At 37.7% G+C, this 18,850-nt stretch overlaps 1 protein-coding gene across 1 annotated transcript in view; it reads left to right on the top strand.

Moving 5' to 3' along the window:
• LOC118744098 (microtubule-actin cross-linking factor 1) overlaps positions 1–18,850 on the top strand; it is a 719,134-nt gene that overhangs the window by 423,220 nt on the left and 277,064 nt on the right. Inside the window, 2 exon segments of the mRNA XM_036476824.1 lie at positions 2,326–2,551; positions 2,611–4,570. Of these exon segments, the coding sequence (XP_036332717.1) occupies positions 2,326–2,551; positions 2,611–4,570 (2,186 nt within the window).

Here is an 18,850-nt window from a genome sequence, read left to right as displayed (position 1 = left end):
AACGTTTTTCCATGAACCACTTATTTTACTCATTTAGTTAGTGCTCGGTATACCCAGCTGGCGACAGTACGTTCTGGTAATTTTTTACTAAAATTTCTACGTAATTGATTTACAAAGTTGCAAGTTTTCCAAAGTTTCGGTATATGGTGCTATCGTTGCACGGTAAGTAAAAATTTGCTTATTCAAATATAAAAAATTAACGTTTTACATGTAGGACATCGGGCATATAATATACTACAAATTTCCTACAGAGGATTTTCTCTGCATGAATCTTTGGCTCTTTTAGAGGATGATAATGTAGATTTCTATAGCATTGCATTATTTCCATCAATAAATGCACCTGCAGACATTACCGACGAGGTTTCTGTCGACGAGAATTATGTCGGTATAAATAATTATCCGATTTCGCAGACGAAAAGCAGCGTTAAAGTCTTTTCGGAAACCGATTTCGATGATCAATGGTATTCCGGTAATGACATACCATTGTCAAGGAATCGGATGCCATTGGAGTAAATCCCATAAGTTTCGACAAGCGATACTCCTAACAAGAGCTAATTCGTATGGTAAAATATTGTAATATGAGCATGGGAGGTCTCGATCGTTCAGAACAAAATATTAGAGTCTACCGCAGTGCTATGTGAGGTAAGAAATAGTGCTTTCCCCTAATAACTAACTGTGTGGAAATGGTTGTACGAAATGACTGGCAGACTCATAAACATAATGCCGGAACAATGGATCCCTTAAGCTGATGCCAGATAAAACTTTGTGGCTTTGCGTGACATTTATAACTTTGCCAGCAAAGCGCCAGAAGCAAAAAGTATGCCACAATGAACGCCAGGAAAACAATTTTGTACTGCTTTTTTACTCCTCAAAATGGCTGTGGATTTCATTTATTTAGCTTTAAAAATATCAGCAATGTAATTAAATTTTATGTTTCTGCATGAAAACTCGAATTTGGACGAAACAAAATAAATATTAAACCGGCTGATTGTCAACGCGCACAAAAAGATGAGAGTTGGCCATCTTTACGCTTCGCGCTGCGGCTGAAGCGATCTATGTGACATGCTTTGTGCATTTTCATACATTTCATCGTTTCTGTCAAAGCGAATCTGTCACGCAACGCGAAGCAAAAGTTTTATCTGACATCGCCTTTACCTCTCAGGAGAAGTATTGCGACAGCTTAACTCGCCCAAAATAAAAAAGGTAAGGTTTACGCATAGTTCCAACAAAGAATCGGGACCAGATGTGGCGCTTGTCATCAGAAAACCTCAATTACATGTCAAATCTATTGTCACAGATCACATCAAATAAGTCAGACAAAGTTGATAATATGTCATGTACCCAATATACTATGTATATAGGACAGCTTCAAAATACATGTTTTCAAATTTTTATTTTATTTTTTTAAATCGTTACCAAACCCTGTCTTTTCATCACAAGTTTAGATGAATATAATCAGAAAGCACTTTGAAAAGCTAATGTACAACGAATGGGCATATCTGGGTAAAAACAGGCAGACAGACAGACGGGCACGGCTATATCGACTTAGGTCATCAACGTGAATATTTTATTATAGGAAGCAAACAAAATGTTTTTAACTTAAACGCTTGCAATCAAATACCTAAAATATTTAGCAATGATATTTTAACTTTTATTTTTGATCCAAAATATAAATGTCACATTTTAACTTTTTTCTTGGGCTGAAAAAATAATATAAAAAAATAATAAGAAATATTTTTTAACGAAAAAGTAGAAGTCATATTCTAACTTTTATATTTGACTGAAAAAATCAAAGTCAAATTTTTTTGCCTAAATGAACTTCTAGTATGGATTGATAAAACAAACATTACTTTAGATCAGAGGTGGGCAGCTTCGACAGAGAATTTTTGTAGTGTGCGTGCAATTGATCTCACTGTGTGCGTGCGAAAAAGTCGTGCGGTTGAATGATGATTTCGCTGCCTTCTAAAGCAGAGCGTGTATGTATACGCGAATATGGCCGCCGGGGAGGCGCCGCCCAGGGCTGCTTAAGATCAATTAAAAGCGGTAACGTATGAGAAGAATGTATTAACTCTTTTGAAATAAAAGGAAGGTAAAAAAAAACATAACATTTACGGTCCCTGGTTGCTCTAATAAAGACCCCCCATATTAGTTTTTCTTTAGAATCTATTATTTATGTACAGACATCGGCCTGTTACAATTTTATTATATGTATATTATTACGTGGTTATGCGCCAATGAATGTGCGTAACATTATTAGTTTTGAAACTTGGTTTTCATTTCTACTAAAATTCTAATGTGTTTTGACTTCTTTTGTATTGCAAATAGGCAAGCCGTGGAGTTAACGGATCGGACATCTCCTGAGCAAGCTGCATCAATTCGAAAACCACTATCTGTTGCAAATCATCGATGGGAAGCTTTACTACGTAATATGGTAGAACGCCAAAAACAATTAGAACATGCTCTTTTACACCTTGGCCAGTTCCAACATGCCCTAAATGAACTTTTAGTATGGATTGATAAAACAGACATTACATTAGATCAATTAAAAGCGGTAACGTATGAAAAAGAATGTATTTAAGGCATTCTCAACTAAATTTATTTTGACTTTAGGTACCTGGTGATCCACAGCTTTTAGAGGTAGAATTAGCAAAATTGAAAGTTATTGCTAATGACATTCAAGCACATCAAAGTTCAGTGGATACTTTAAATGATGCTGGACGCCAGCTTATCGAAACTGAAAAGGGTACCGTAGAGGCTTCTACTACCCAGGACAAATTGCGAAAATTGAACTCAAAGTGGAAAATGTTAATGCAAACCGCTTCTGATCGACAACATGAACTTGAAGAAGCTTTGCATGAAGCACAAGAATATATTGCGGAGGTACAAGATGTTCTTGGTTGGTTAGGTGATGTGGATGCCGTAATAAGCGCCAGTAAACCTGTTGGGGGTTTACCGGAAACAGCAACCGAGCAGTTGGAACGATTTATGGAAGTATACAATGAGTTAGAGGAGAACCGCCCAAAGGTGGAAACAATTCAAGTCCAAGGTCAGGATTATATAAAGCGGCAGAATAATATTAAAGTTCCTTCCAGTAATTTACAGCATACTTTGCGTACACTTAAACAAAGATGGGATGCGATTGTTTCTCGCGCTTCCGATAAGAAGATTAAATTAGAAATCGCACTGAAAGAAGCTACAGAGTTCCATGACACTCTTCAAGCTTTTGTAGAATGGCTCGATCAAGCCGAAAAACTGTTATCAAATGCACCTCCGGTTTCACGAGTTTTACGAACTATCCAGGATCAAATGGAAGAGCATAAAATTCTACAAAAAGATGTTAGCACCCATCGTGAGGCCATGCTATTACTTGATAAAAAGGGAACTCATTTGAAATATTTTAGTCAAAAGCAGGATGTCATTTTAATAAAAAATCTTCTAGTTTCTGTGCAACATCGCTGGGAACGTATTGTGAGCAAAACTGCAGAACGCACTCGTGCTTTAGATCATGGTTATAAAGAAGCTCGTGAATATAACGACTCTTGGAATAGCATCATGCAATATCTTGAAGAAACCGATAAAATGCTTGAACAAATAATAGAAGATGCCACTAAATCAAAGGAACCTGCCAGAATAAAAAAACTTATAAGTAAGGTGAAGGATACACACAGACAATTAACAATAAAGCAAACCAGCTATGATTCAACCATACGCTCCGGCAAAAATCTGTTAGAACGAGCTCCAAAAGGGGATGAGACGATTCTCCTCAAAATGTTAACAGAGCTAAAAGAAAAGTGGACAACCGTGTGGTCGAAAAGCATTGAACGGCAACGTAAGATGGAAGAAGCACTGCTGTTATCTGGGCAGTTTTCAGACGCTCTTTTTGAGTTACTTGATTGGCTAAAAAAGGCGAAAAATCGCTTGAATGAAAACGGCTTGGTGCATGGCGATTTAGAAACGGTACAAGGATTATTAGAGCATCATAAGCATATCGAACACGATTTACAAAAGCGTGCAGCGCAAATGCAGGGTGTATTGAAGACAGGAAGGGAACTTGCAACATCCAGTGATAATAAAGAAACAGACCAACAACTTAATGAGCTGCAAACTCTTTGGGATGAAGTAAAAGAAGCAGCAAAAAGGCGAAACGAACGGTTGCAGGAGGCTCTTAAAGATGCTGAAAAACTAAATAGAGAAATTCATGCCTTATTTGATTGGTTGGATCACGCAGAACAGAAGTTACGTTATGCGAAAAATGCGCCAGATGATGAAAAAATTACACGGGAAATGATTGCATCACATAATGATTTCTCTAAAGATTTGCAAAATAGGGATCGCCAGAAGTCCCAAACTTTCCGTTTCGCTGAAGATGTTATTAGCAAAGCATATCCAGATGCTATTCCGATAATAAAAAATTGGTTAGCAATTATTCAGCAGCGTTGGGATGAAGTCTCACAGTGGTCTATTAATCGAGGAACGAAATTAGAACAGCATTTGCAATCTCTTAAAGACTTAGACGACATAATTGAAGAGCTTTTGGCTTGGCTTAACGGCTTGGAGGCAACACTTTTAAGTGAGTATAGAACATAACGTTTGCATCTTATTTTCCAGAGACCACACTGATTATAAATTTTCTAATAAAAAGCAAAAAGTTTAGTTAACTTTGGCCACTTATTATTTTGAGGAAAAAAGGAAATTTCTGCCTGTTAGTAAAAATCGAGGTTACGATTTGAATGTTCCGTCTTGTTCGAAACAGACAACAGTATTGTGCGTACTCAAATAAGTAATCAGGGCTATCATTGAATCCATCGTAGAAAATCTACGAATTCGAATGTCTGCTACGAATACGGAAAAATTCCTTTCACTGAATCCGAGTGAACTCGAAAATATCGTTGCCAGCTTCGAATGCTGCCACTTTGATGATTCGAAATTAGCTTACGCAAAGGAAACAATAGACATTTATATATGTCATTTTGCTTACGCTGCCCCAGCAGTCACAGTAAGCAAAGCACTAGACTGCCATTCTGAAGATCCAAATTCGAGTCCTCGGGCAGCGAAACTTTTCCTTTTTTAATTAAATTTTTTAATTTTTTATAATTAAATTGGTTTACTTTAGATTTTGTTCTTTTAAAAATAGAAAATATATATTTGCTTAAAAAAATTGTTTGCTATTAAAGTTATTAAAAAAAAATATTAATTTATTAGTTAGCGTCAAGTCACTAGTTGAGTCAAGTCACTTCACTAGTTTTGGCTATTTTTCTTTTGTTTATTTAATGTTTATATATTTTTTATAAAAGTTTAGCACTTCACCTAACCACATAAATCCACGTTTCAAACTTCGTACAAAAATTATGAAAATTCAACAAACTTTAATGGTGATTTCGTTTCTGCTAAAAAATGTCGCCATTTGATTGCCCCTTTCTCTTTTCGTGTTCGATTTTAAATGAAAGGCAAAGAGTGAGAAAGTTTTGCGTCCGTTTATTAAAATGTCACACTCTTGTAAGGCAAAAATGGCACATTCTCTGACCTTTGAAACTTTGTCAGGGGAGATGGTTGCCCTGAAAATAGGATGGCTGTTTAAGGGTGGGGGATAAAATAACACAAACGGCAATAACGCAAAATTTGCTTTATTTCACTTTTAAATGGGAAATAATACCAAAATCTGAGTTTTGCTTTATTTCCAACAAAGGTTTGCCTATTTCCCACTGCTTATTTATACTATTTGTAACAAACCAGTTTACTGACAGAAGGAAAAAGAACTTTGTTTATTCCAAAAATACAAATAAAAAATAATATGGGGAAAGCGTCGTCTTTAATAATTGCTTTTTAATACGTTGAAAATATTGCTGGAAAACCTTAAAATCTTTGCATGGAACCATGGCGCAATAAACAGGTGAAGTAATAAAACAACTTTCTCGCTTTATCTTCTGATATACGGCTGCCTTATAGTCAAATTTATAGGCAAACTTTTAAATAAAGCAGTGTCAATATTTTTCTTCTCACTATAATATTACTTCACCTAGTATAATTCCATCATGGGTGGGGTGCATGCAATAACACCATACGCAATAATTCCCATTACTTAGACATCAAAAAGCAGTTTCAGAAGTGAACTAATTGGAAGTGAATTTTAAAGGCAATTTTTCATATAAGGCAGTGTCAAAATCTTTCTTCTCGCTCTAATTACTTCACCTGGTATAATTCCGCCATGGCATGGATCAAACAAAAGTTGCCGTTCCTGTTCGCAGCATACATATGTATAACACAGAGAATATTGTTTTGAGTTTTATCTTCAGTTAATATTTCTACATTATCATCACTTGCTATATCCGACCTGTAGATTTCGTTTACGAAGACGGAGCAGACATGTGGTACGACATAGTGCTGTAAAAATATGTAAAATTTTACCTACTCTCAGACTTCTAAATTTGAACGTAAACTTGGTACAAGCGGGTGGGATGAATGGCGTAATAAACAGGTGAAGTAATAAAACAGCTTTCTCGCTTTATTTTCTAACATTCGGCTGCCCTATAGTCAAATTTACAGGCAAACTTTTAAATAAAGCAGTGTCAATATTTTTCTTCTCACTCTAATATTACTTCACCTAATTCCATCATGGGTGGGGTACATGCAGTAACACCATAAGCACTAATTCCCATTACTTGGACATTAAAAAGCAGTTTCAGAAGTGAACTAGTGTCATTTTATTTTTATTCTTTTTTCTAAACGGTTGTAATGCCACCAGTGCATAATTGCGAATGGAGGGGAGGAGGGCGGAGGACGCGGGCACGAGCGAGATGTCGAACGCGACGCGGCGCGGGGCGGCGCGTGAACGCGGACCGCCGCGATGCTGGGCACTTTCAAAATTGTAGACTTACAAATCCGTCCATTTAACTTGATCATGTACTAATTTTTGTCAAATGTAACTGGGTAGCATAAGTAGTCACTATGTACACTATTTTGCTTTACTACTCAATTGTTAAGTTTAAAAGTTGGTCTTATTGTTCAACGAGAAATTAAATAAAGCAAATTTGTGTTATTTCACATTTAATTGGGAAATAACACAAATTTGCGTTATTGCCGTTTGTGTTATTTCACTCCATATATCTCGGGTTCTACCCATCGTAGAAACTTCATCTTAACGTCGTTTTAAAGCCAAGGAAACGGGCTTAACGTTTCTATATATAGTATGGTCAAGATTGTCCTAAAGCTAACTTAGCTATTAACACTTGAACTTTGAAGTTGATTTGCATAGAGAAGACCAGTAAATTAGGGACTTAAATTTATGCCATCGTAATACTTGTTTAATTCTCTAGTACCAGGTTGACCGAGCTTTGCCCGGAGTGCATGTACTTTTTAAAGGTTTGAAGATTTGGATAGCTTTAAAAAAATATTTTGGAATTTAAAAAAAAATGGATTTCGATATCTAGTAAGTAAATTTCTCACTCTAAAATTTAGGTGGCAACCCCATTCCGAAATACGTTGGAATCCATAGTACAAGTCTTAAGCGTATATGTACTGTGTATACTTAGAAAAAATTCTGATTGAAATTAACAAAATACAAATTTGTATTACATAGAAGCGTGGCAACCTTGATCGAAAATATTTTCTGACCAAACTTCTCAACAATACCTTTCATTGCGATGTCTTAGTAAAATTGTGAAGAATCGAAAATAAGTGTAAAATTAGTAAGGTGTTAAACATCGAGTTTTAGCAAGAATTTAATTTTATTGCAGATTCCGATAGAATGCCTTATTATATTTGTATGGCAAGAGTTTTCTTTAAGGCAGAATATCGCTTCATTAACAACATTTGTTCCACAACTTTTTCGATCAAAGAATATTCTAGTTCAAAAATTTAGACTTTATTGTGGATTTCGCTAGAATATCTATATGGATTGAAAAGTTGTGGAAGAAATATTGGTAACGAACCGATATTCTGCCGAAATCCGCAATAAAATCTGTTTTGCAAATTTTAGTCCTGCAATTGCCAGGCCCATTTCTAAGGGGTTTGTCGCCTTAAAGAAAAATGTTGCCATACAAATATTATATCTGGATAGGTATTCTATCGGAATCCGCAATAAAATTTTACTTTTTGTAGAAACTCGATGTTTAACACCTTACCAAATATATTTTAACATAATTTTCGAAATAAAAATAAAAAAAATTGTTGATATTTTAAAAAATAGTTCTTGAAAATCGCCAATTTTTTAACGTTTTTTATAGAGAATTAAACAAAGATTACGATGGCATAATTTTAAATCCTCAATTTACTTGTCTTCACTATGCAAATCAACTTCAAACAGTTCAACTGTTAATAGCTAAGTTAGCTTTAGGCCAATCTTGACCATCTTATATATAGAAATGTTAAGTCTATTTCTTAGCTTTAAAACGGCGTTAAGATGAAGTCTCCACGATCAGCAGAACCCGAGATATAACGATTTGAAGTACATGATTAGTCATAATCACGAAAAAATGCAAACTTTGACAGATCATATCTCCGAAGAAAAAAAAGAATAAAACAATTTCTGAACACCTGCTAGCTTATTTCATGTATAGAACAAACAAACAAGATTTCGCTTCAAATTTGAGACATGACATAATTTTTTTTACGAAATACGTCCGACCTAAAAAAGAATGGCTCATATGCAGTTTTGTAGCTCATTACCAGGGAACGGATTTTTAGGACCTAAAAACCTATAAAAAGGGCAAAATAAAATAGCGAAAAAGGCAGGAAAAGGCACTTCTTCTTCTTCTTTTTTGGCGCTGTAACCGCCTAAGCGATTTTGGCCGAGTTCAGCAAAGCACGCCAGTCGTTTCTCCTCTGTGCCAACTGACGCCAATTGGAAACGGCAAGTGAAGCCAATGAAGTGAAACTGGAGCGTCGGTGTCCATTCGAACGACATGACCAAGCCAGCGGAGCCGCTGTATTTTAATTCGCTGCACTATGTCCATATCGTTGCTCATACAGCTCATCGTTACATCGTCTGCGGTACTCGCCGTCGCCAACGCGTAAAGGCCCGTAAATCTTCCGCAAAATCTTTCTCTCAAACACTTCAAGAGCCGCCTCATCGTTGTCATTGTCCATGCTTCTGCGCCATATACCAGCACGGGCATGATGAGTGACTTATAGAGCGTGGTTTTCGTACGTCGAGAGAGGACTTTACTCCTGAATTGCCTACTCAGTCCAAAGTAGCACTTGTTGGCAAGAGTGATTCTGCGTTGGATTTCAATGCTGACATTATTATCGGTGTTAATGCTGGTTCCCAAGTAAACGAAATTCTCTACTTTCTCGAAATTGTAACTGTCAACAGTGACGTGGGCGCCAAGGCGTGAATGTGCTGACTGTTTGCTTGATGACAGGAGATACGTCGTCTTGTCCTCGTTTACCACCAGACCCATTCGCTTTGCTTCCCTATCCAACTTGGAAAAGGCAGAACAGACTTCGCGGTTTTTGTTACCGATGATGTCGATGTCATCGGCATAAGCCAGCAATTGCACGCTCTTGTAGTAAATTGTTCCTGAGCGGTTCAGTTCTGCAGCTCTTATTATCTTCTCCAACATCAGATTAAGAAGTCACATGAAAGGGAGTCGCCCTGTCTGAAACCCCGTTTTGTGGCGAACGGCTCGGAGAAGTCTTTCCCAATTCTGACGGAGCTGGTGGTATTGCTCAACGTCATTTTACACAGCCGTATAAGTTTTGAGGGGATGCCAAATTCAGACATAGCGGCGTATAGGCAACTCCTTTTAGTGCTGTCAAAGGCGGCTTTAAAGTCGACAAATAGGTGGTGAGTGTCGATCCTTTTCTCGCGGGTCTTTTCCAAGATTTGGCGTATTGTGAATACCTGCTCTATGGTGGATTTTCCAGGTCTAAGGCCACACTGATAAGGCCCAATCAGTTCATTGGCGTTGGGCTTAAGTCTTTCACACAGTACGCTCGATAAGACCTTGTAACCTATGCCTAGAAGGCTGATCCCGCGGTAGTTGGCGCGAATGGCGGGGCCACCTTTCTTATGGATTGAGCACAGCACACTTAAATTCCAGTCGTCGGGCATGCGTTCATCTGACCATATTCTGCACAAGAGTTGGTGCATGCACCTTATCAACTCCTCGCCGCCGTACTTGAATAGCTCAGCTGGCAGGCTGTCAGCTCCAGCAGCTTTGTAGTTTTTCAGCCGCGTTATTGCTATACGTACCTCGTCATAGTCAGGCGGTGGAACGTCGAATCCGTCATCATCGACTGCGGGCTCGGGTTCTTCTTCTCCACAACTTTCCGTGCTGCTTCCATTTAGTAGGGCGGAAAAGTGTTCCCTCCATAATTTAAGTACGCTCTGGACATCAGTTACTAGGTCGCCATTATTGTTCTTACAGGAGTACGCCCCGGTCTTTAAACCTTCCGTAAGTCGCCTAACTCTCTGGTATCGGGCATTTTTCCTGCTGGCCAGCATTTCAAGCTCGTCGCATTCACGTATTTCGGCCTCTCTCTTCTTATTGCGGCAAATACGTCTCGCTTCCCTCTTCAGATCCCTATAGCGGTCCCACATAGCGCGCGTTGCGTCCGATCGCAGCGTGGCCCTGTAGGCGGCATCTTTTTTTCTGCAGCTTCCTGACACTCCTCATCGTACCAGTTGTTCTTTCGGGCTCGCTGAAATCCAACTACTTCTTCGGCGGCGGTACTTAATGAGCGGGAAATGTGGTTCCACTGCTCGCATATGTCGGTTTGTTGAAGAGTGCTCTCTGAGAGCAGGTGTGAGAGTCGAGTAGCGAAAGCGCTGGCTGTCTGTTGTGATTGCAGCTTTTCGACGTTAAGCTTTCCTTGCATATTTGGGCGCACATTTTTTGCTGCACAGAGGCGGGTGCGTATCTTGGCTGCAAAAAGATAGTGGTCCGAGTCGATGTTTGGGCCTCGGAGTGTGCGTACGTCTAAAACACTGGAAGCGTGCCTTCCGTCTATCACAACATGATCGATTTGGTTTCTCGTTTTTCGATCCGGAGACAGCCACGTAGCTTGATGGATCTTTTTATGCATGAACCTAGTACTGCATACTACCATGTTTCGGGCCCCGGCGAAGTCGATCAGCCTTAATCCGTTGTTGGACGTTTTGTCGTGGAGGCTGAATTTTCCGACGGTGGTTCCAAAGATTCCTTCCTTGCCCACCCTGGCATTGAAGTCGCCAAGCACGATTTTGATATCATGACGGGGGCAGCGCTCGTATGTGCGCTCCAAGCGCTCATAGAAGAGATCCTTGGATGCCTCATCCTTCCCTTCCGTTGGGGCATGGGCGCAGATGAGCGAGATGTTGAAGAATCTCGCTTTGACGCGGATTGTGGCTAGACTACCGGGGTGAACGACAGTACTCGGCGACGGAGTCTCTCTCCCACCACAAATCCAACACCGAATTTGCGCTCCTTTACATGGCAGCTGTAGTAGACGTCGCAAGGCCCCTGACATTGCTTGCCTTGCCCCGTCCAACGCATTTCTTGGATGGCGGTGATGTCAGCTTTTGTCCTTACGAGGACATCAACCAGCCGGGCAGAGGCACCTTCCCCATTAAGGGTCCGGACATTCCAGGTGCATGCCCTTAAATCGTAGTCCTTTAAACGTTTGCCGTGGTCGTCATCATAAGGGGGGTCTCATCGAGGAAAAGGCACTAGGTATTGCAAAAAAGGCAAAACAAAATAGCGAAAAAGGCAGGAAAAGGCACTAGGTATTGCAAAAAAAGCAAAATAAGAACTACATTTATTTTAGAAATGATAATATTACAAGTAAAACGAGAAAAACTATGAGCTAGTTGTATACGGAATTTAATCAAACTGTAAAAAATTTAGAGTATAATAAATATTTATTATTAACAATAATGCACTTTTTTGCATTACTTTTAAGATTCAGCGATTTTCAATATGGTTCCGACAGCATAAACTCGTCGTACGAGTATCTGTACGAATCTTCATAACGAACGGATTCAATAAATGCTCTACGAATGTTGAATTTTCGTTCGTAGCTATTGGATTCAATGATAGCACTTTCGTGGATTCCACGAATATCGAACCTACGATGGATTCAGTGATAGCCCTGAATAACCTTTTTAACGTACCTATCGGGTTACTAAATAACTAAATGCCACGGGTAAGCCGAATTGATTTTAGAAAATATCTTACTTTTATACACACATACATACATACTTAAATGCTCAAGATATTTAGACTTACAATTTTTTATTATTCTTCGTATTTCACTTATTAACACTTGCGATTTCTTAGGGACTTCGTAATGCTTCTTGTTTTATTTTTGGTATCGTATAGGATTCACTGGGTTTTTCAGGACTCCTTCCGGATTTATGGACTATTTCGTAATTTGCAGGACTCTATCGGGGTTCTTGGTTTTCTCTAGCTAGTACTTCTGGATTTTTGGAACTATATCGGGATTTTGGGAACTCTCAGGACTTAGTCCTGAATTTCTGCAAATGTCTGACTAGTCTCGAAAATCCCGAAGTAGAAAAAGAGTCCCGAAACAGGCTCGAGAATTCCGAAAAAGTCTCGAAAATACCGAAATACTCTTAAAAATCTGGTGAGATACCAAAATATATAACGCAAGTATCCCGTAACGTCCTGTAAAAATCTCCAAAGTACCAGAAAAAAAACAAATCAAGAAAAGTAAATACAAAGAAAGAAATAGTAAGTACAAAAATTTTGCACTCAGGTATGTTTGCATGTGCACTTACGGCAAAAAGCAACCTTTTAATCAGATTTTTTAAAAGATTTCAAGTACGAAGTTTAATAGTCCATTCAATTTTAGAGTTAAAATTAAGTGGCTAAGAAATCGCGTTGATTTTAACATTTTTTTTTCTGACGGTTCTACGCATTTTCCTCCATAGAAAGTATGAGTGAAACTTTTTTTTTATAAAACTGCGTACTTGAAATTGAAAAAAAAAATCTGATTAAAAATTTGAAAATTTTGATGAAAATTCGTTTGAAACCTTGGTTTATATAATATATAACCACATAGATATGTATTAAAAAAATATCAAACAAATTTTAGCTTGAAAAATATTGTGAATATTTTAAAAAGAAATGGTCTTTGCAGACTTTTGCTGTTAAGAGTGTGTGTGTGAAAGTAATATTTTCTGAGAGTAATTGGCCCTCGGAACCATGCTCAAAAAAGTTTCATTTAGACGCCAAAATAAGTCTCAGAAAATATGAGCCCTTATATTAATATTAATAATGTCCGAATCGCACTTTCGATTTCCCAGAAGATAAGATTGATGGTGAACTCAAATTTAACCTTTTTTGTAGAGAGTTCAATTGTCTACAAAAATACCTTTACAGTACAACGTATCTTTTGTTAAAAATAAAAATTAAAAGTAAACAAAAATAATTTTTCCTGTGTTATTCTTATGTGAAATCGAAAAGTGCGATGCGGACATTCTTAATATTAATATTAAGGGCTCATATTTTCTGAGACTTATTTTGGCGTCTGCACGAAACTTTTGGTTCCAAGGAATAAAAAAAAATTTCTGAATCACCCTAGTAGTGGTATTTAATACCTTGATACCTACTTCAAAAATTTCCGTATTTGAATAGGAAAATGTATTATAAAAGTTAACTACATGTTTTACTTATTTTAAAATGCAGCCGTGGTAGTGTAGTGGTTAGAAGTACCCACTCCCATTCCGCAGGTCCTGAGATTGAGGCCAGTTTCCGACTAACATCAAAAACAAAAGAAAATACAAAGTTTTTTCTACTAGCGGTCGCCCCTCTGCAGGCAATGGCAAACTTCAGTGTATTTCTGCCATGAAAAACAGCTTCTCATAAAAATACAATCGCCGTTCGGAGTCGGCGTAAACTTGTAGGGCCTTCTCCTTAGTGAGTCAAGTTTTCCGTAGTTGGAAAGCTAAAAATTAACTGTTCAACTTCTAACTTAACTGTTAACTTCTTGCTGTAGAACCTTGAAGATTCATTGAAGAAATTTAACATTCTTAACAAATTTTTTGAGAAACAAATGAACTTTTATATAAACTTTTTTAAATTGATATTTGTCAGTTAATATTTTATGAAACTTAATGAAATTGTGATAATGTGACTAGATTTTAGTTACGATTAAGAAGAAATAAAAAAAAATTTGTGTAAACAATCATTTTTTTTATAAACGAATAGAAATTTATCCGACTTCTCATATGGCTAGAAACAAAATTTCTTCACCATTTTGTTCTTCAGAATCTGCTGAAATACTTTCAGACAAAATTTTTATTACATTTCATTTTACTACATTCATAAAAACAAATTTTCACCTCAGCGCGAAGCGCGCTGTCGTGAAAAGCATACTAACATGTTGGTTACCTGAAGTTGCTAGTTTTATCATTCCAGCAGGTGGTGTTTTTTCTGTGAATCATGCGGATTGTCAAAACTTCGCTAGTTAGCGAGTGAAGAAGTGAAAGTGTTTGTGTTTTCTTTCGGAAATTTGACAATAGGCCGCTAAAAGCAAAAGCAAAATACATGAAAGTGTGATATATGTCGATTATATGAATTCGCCTCTGTTGCGCATTGCGCAGTCTGTTAATCTTTTCTCGCAAAATTTAGCAATCAACTCCCACCGGCCCCATACTCACAGTTCAATTGTTCAAGTAAAAGCAGCAAACAGCTAAGAAGTTATAGCAGTAGAAGTTATAGCAGCTATATCGGAGATCACCTCATCCCCTCATCAGACTTCTTTCTTTCATAGACTCAGCAGGGATCGAACCCGCATTATCGATGTGCAAAGTCAAAAGCGCTAACCACTGAGACATGCACACCCCGTAAGTCTTGTTCCTTATTCAACCTACTACTATCAAGTACAGCTGATTCCTCGCTATTTAACAGCGAGGTTGTTATTGTTAATTGCATACATGAATAGATCAGGCACACTCATCCCAAACTATTTATTTGCTAATTTTTATTGTGACGTATTAGTATTTATTTCAATAGTGTTATTAAGCTTTGTACCACGATTTGTTTGTTACTAAAAATGGAAAAACAACAAAGCTTAAGCGGTAGAAGTTATAGCAGCTATTTCCGAGATCACCACATCTCCTCATCAGACTTCTTTTTTACATAGGCTTTCAGCAGGGATCAAACCCCGTCATCGATGTGCAAAGTCAGAAGCGCTAACCAACTACTGTGCTATGCACACCCCGTAAACTCTTGTTGCTAATTTCCTTATTAAACCTACTACTATCAAGTGCGGCTGATAGGCCCGTCAGATCGGATACTTGTACGTAAATTACGGAAAAGTATGCGAAGGAAGTGGCGCACGTACCGTTGAGATACACCACAATGAAGGTGTCGCGTCTGCAAACTAAACTCAGCTATTCCTTATGGCCGCGTACTTGGAGTTTACGCAAGTCAATTTTTCAGATACAATAGCAAAACATTCACACTTTGTTTACTAATATGTTCACACTTATCTTAATGTCTTCGCCACTGGCTCTGGCTTTTAGAAGACAATTTATTGTCTGGATGTCTACTTTACTCAAACAATGTGGCAATTAATCAGTGTTAGCAGTAATCGATTGATTTTTTAATCAATTAGTTAACTCGATTAAATTCAATCCGATTACAGCTAATCATGATTAGTTTTAATCGTAACCGCGATTAAAAAAATTAATCAGTAACCCTTAATTTGATTAAGTAGGTTTGGTGATTAATCAATTTATGCTGGAATTTTCCTATGCACACAAAGCCAGTTAATCGGGTACGGCCAAGTCGGGTTTCATCATCAATCTAAGCAATTTTGAGTGCATTTTCATTAAGATCTATACCAACAGATATTTTACAAACTTGGTTTTAATATCCCTCTGCACATGTGCGCTGGGTTGTAAAAGTTCCCAGTTTATGTAATGCTAATAACAATAATCATATTTTTTTTTATATTATGTGCTTTTTATAAGCGTAAAACACAAAATAATTACTATAACTGGTGTTTGGTTTCAAATCCGGACAAACTAGACAATTTAATCAGATTTTCTTTTTAATTGGATTAACGATTAATGATTAAAACTAATTAATCGTAATTGCAGCCAGCGATTTAATCATTTATCTACAGTTGATTACGATTAATTAATTTGAATCGTCAGTCGCGATAAACATTTGAATCGTTAATCAGATTAACATTTTGCCAACACTGCAATTAATGCATATTCTCATTTGTCTTGTCTTGTGTAAACGCAAGGTTACACAACTGTCAGCAGTGACAGTTGACTTACGTGCGTCAAAAGTTGAGTTTTGGCCAACGTTCGTTGGTTCCGTCGACTCAAGGGTTGCCAATCTGACGCTCTCTATGCAAACACACACAGCTTACTCAACTGTCAGTTTCATCCCTGAGCGGAACGTACGCAAAGTACCCATTCTGGCGGGGCCATGATTCGTCGCTATTTAAACTTGACAGCGTGGCTGTTGTTGTCAATTCTATACGTTCATTTGCTTAATTGTATAGTTTCAGGCTCATCCCAAACTATTTATTTGTAAATTTTTATTGTTGCGTATTAATACTTTTTTATTTCAATGGTGTTATTAAGCTTTGTACCACGACTTGTTTGTTAGGAAAAATAGAAAAAACAAGAAAGCCTAAGCGGTAAAAGTTACAGCAGCTATTTAGGAGATCACCACATCTCATCACTTCTTCTTTTCCTAGACTTTCAGCGGGGATGGAACCCGCGGTCAGAAGCGCTCATCACTGAGCTATGCACACCCCGTAAGCAGTCGCAGTAATAGTCATCCAGGTTTTTCAATTCACTTTCGTGTGAATTTCAATTTAATTCAACGATATCCAAGGTTCTAGTTGTGTGTCTCTTCTGGAGAACGAATTTGCAAACAAATCTTCGGATAGCATTCACTTCATTTCTATTTTATGAAATTGATACGAACCAATATGAAAATAAATTTAAGCGCATTTTTATTGCAAAATGTACACTGGCGGCCAAAATTAAATTAAAGGTGTTTTGTTCTTAATATTTGCAATTGATTTCAAGCTAATTTTTTTGTTTGTTATTTTTTATAAGAATGTGAACCATATCGTTGGCTTAGTTCGCAAACGTGCTAAGTCCATTTCTTTCTTTAATTTTTCAGGAGGGACAAAAAACCGTCTAACTTTTTTGTTGTTAATATTTTCCTAATCTGTAAATGCAGTTTTCTTCCTTAGTTCGTTATGTTTCAGTACCAATAATCGAAATGCTGTTGCAGACTTATAGGCTCTTTTGAGACTGACCACAATTTCTCTTTATTATTGGCCGTCATCGATTCGCCAACAGTTAGCGAGTGGCGAAACGAACGAACTCAATGAGGTACAATCAAACTCGCTATCGTCTATCCGTGCTAGCTAACTTTGTTGTTGCTTTCACATGCAAAATTCTTCTTTAAGCGACCGGAACTCAAACATAGCGAGCGAGAAGTGGCGAATCGATGACGGCTATTATTATTTTTTTTAGTTATACTTGCATTTATTTGTTGGATCTGCTTATTTTACACCTATTAAGCCTAACAACAAGTTTAAAAATCTTACGTCTAATTTACAATAATATAGCTCAAACCCTGGGGTTGAGCCCTGTTGGTTTAACGTCGCTCAACGAAAGGCTGGTAGATCACTTCTTCGCAGGCGTGTTATATTTGTTGTGTTGCACAGGCCACTTGCCAGTGGATTTGGGTGGTTACGCAGTTTTATTTTATATTATTCTCTGCTGCTGTCGATTACAGATTTAACCATCGGTATTCCAAGGTCCCTATGTATATTTTCATTGTGGACATACCACGGTTCTCCCGTTAAGGCCTTAGCGTTTTAGATTGGAATCTTTGGATCCTGTCAATGTTGATTGCACAGGTCGTACCCCACAGTTGAATACCATACATCCATATAGGCTTAATGACTGTATTATATATAAGTACTTTATAATCTAGTTTCAGTTTTGATTTACTGTTTATAAGCCAGTTCATGCTAGCTGACTTTAGCTTCATTTGTGTAATCTTGGTTGATATGTGTTTGCGCCAAGTTATTCTCCTATCCAAGTGTATTCCTAGATATGCCACCTCATTGGCTTGTGGAATATGGACATTATTTAATTTGATTGGGGGGCATGCTTGCGGTCTGAGTGAAAATGTTGTATGTTTACACTTCTGTTTTGATTTTTATGCGCCGAATTTGAGGATAGCGCTGAAAGGGTCAGAAAGAATTGCTAGTGCAACATTCCGTAGCTCTATTAGCATTTTCGGAGTTATAAAATCAGCACCCGGCGATTTCTTTGGATTAAGCTGCTTTACTATAGCTTTTACTTCTGAAGAGTTCGTCTTGCTAGGTGTGTGTAGCTCATTTGTATTTTTGGTGAGCCGTGGCATCCTGAAGTTGTTCGTCGGACAGTTTGGCCGAAACACATTCTTTAAATGGTGTGAAAAACACTCGGCTCTCTCCTGCTCACTACGAACCACTTTGGTTCCTAATTGGCATTTCCGTAGCCACTGGTGGTTTTAGTATTTTAGCGATTTCCATAGAGAGTATCTTTCAGTAGAATTCGGGGAAAGCATCTTAATGTACCTTTGCAAGTTGCGATCCTCTGCACGTTTGAGTGCTTGTTTCAGTTTTCTACTGGCAGCTTTATACAGTAGCTGTGAGGTTGGTGAGCGATGGCTCTGCCACTGTCTTGTTAGGCGCCGATTTTCTGCCACAAGTTTTTCTATTTCGGTATTTGTAACTGATGTAAGCGTAGGTGGTACTTGGACTTGATTTGGTGTTGCCAGGCCAGCGGCTGAAGTAAAGGTTTCTTTGAAATGTTCAACAAGGGAGTCTATATCACCCTCGCAGTTAAATGCAGCGTTTTATTTAAGGTGACTAC

Source organism: Rhagoletis pomonella, unplaced genomic scaffold (genome assembly GCF_013731165.1).
Source record: "Rhagoletis pomonella isolate Grant_MI unplaced genomic scaffold, Rhpom_1.0 Rhpom_scaffold_00008, whole genome shotgun sequence".
Taxonomy (NCBI): Eukaryota; Metazoa; Arthropoda; class Insecta; order Diptera; family Tephritidae; genus Rhagoletis; species Rhagoletis pomonella.
The sequence above is the reverse complement of the archived record's forward strand: the minus strand, read 5'-3'. Positions and strand labels throughout refer to the sequence as shown.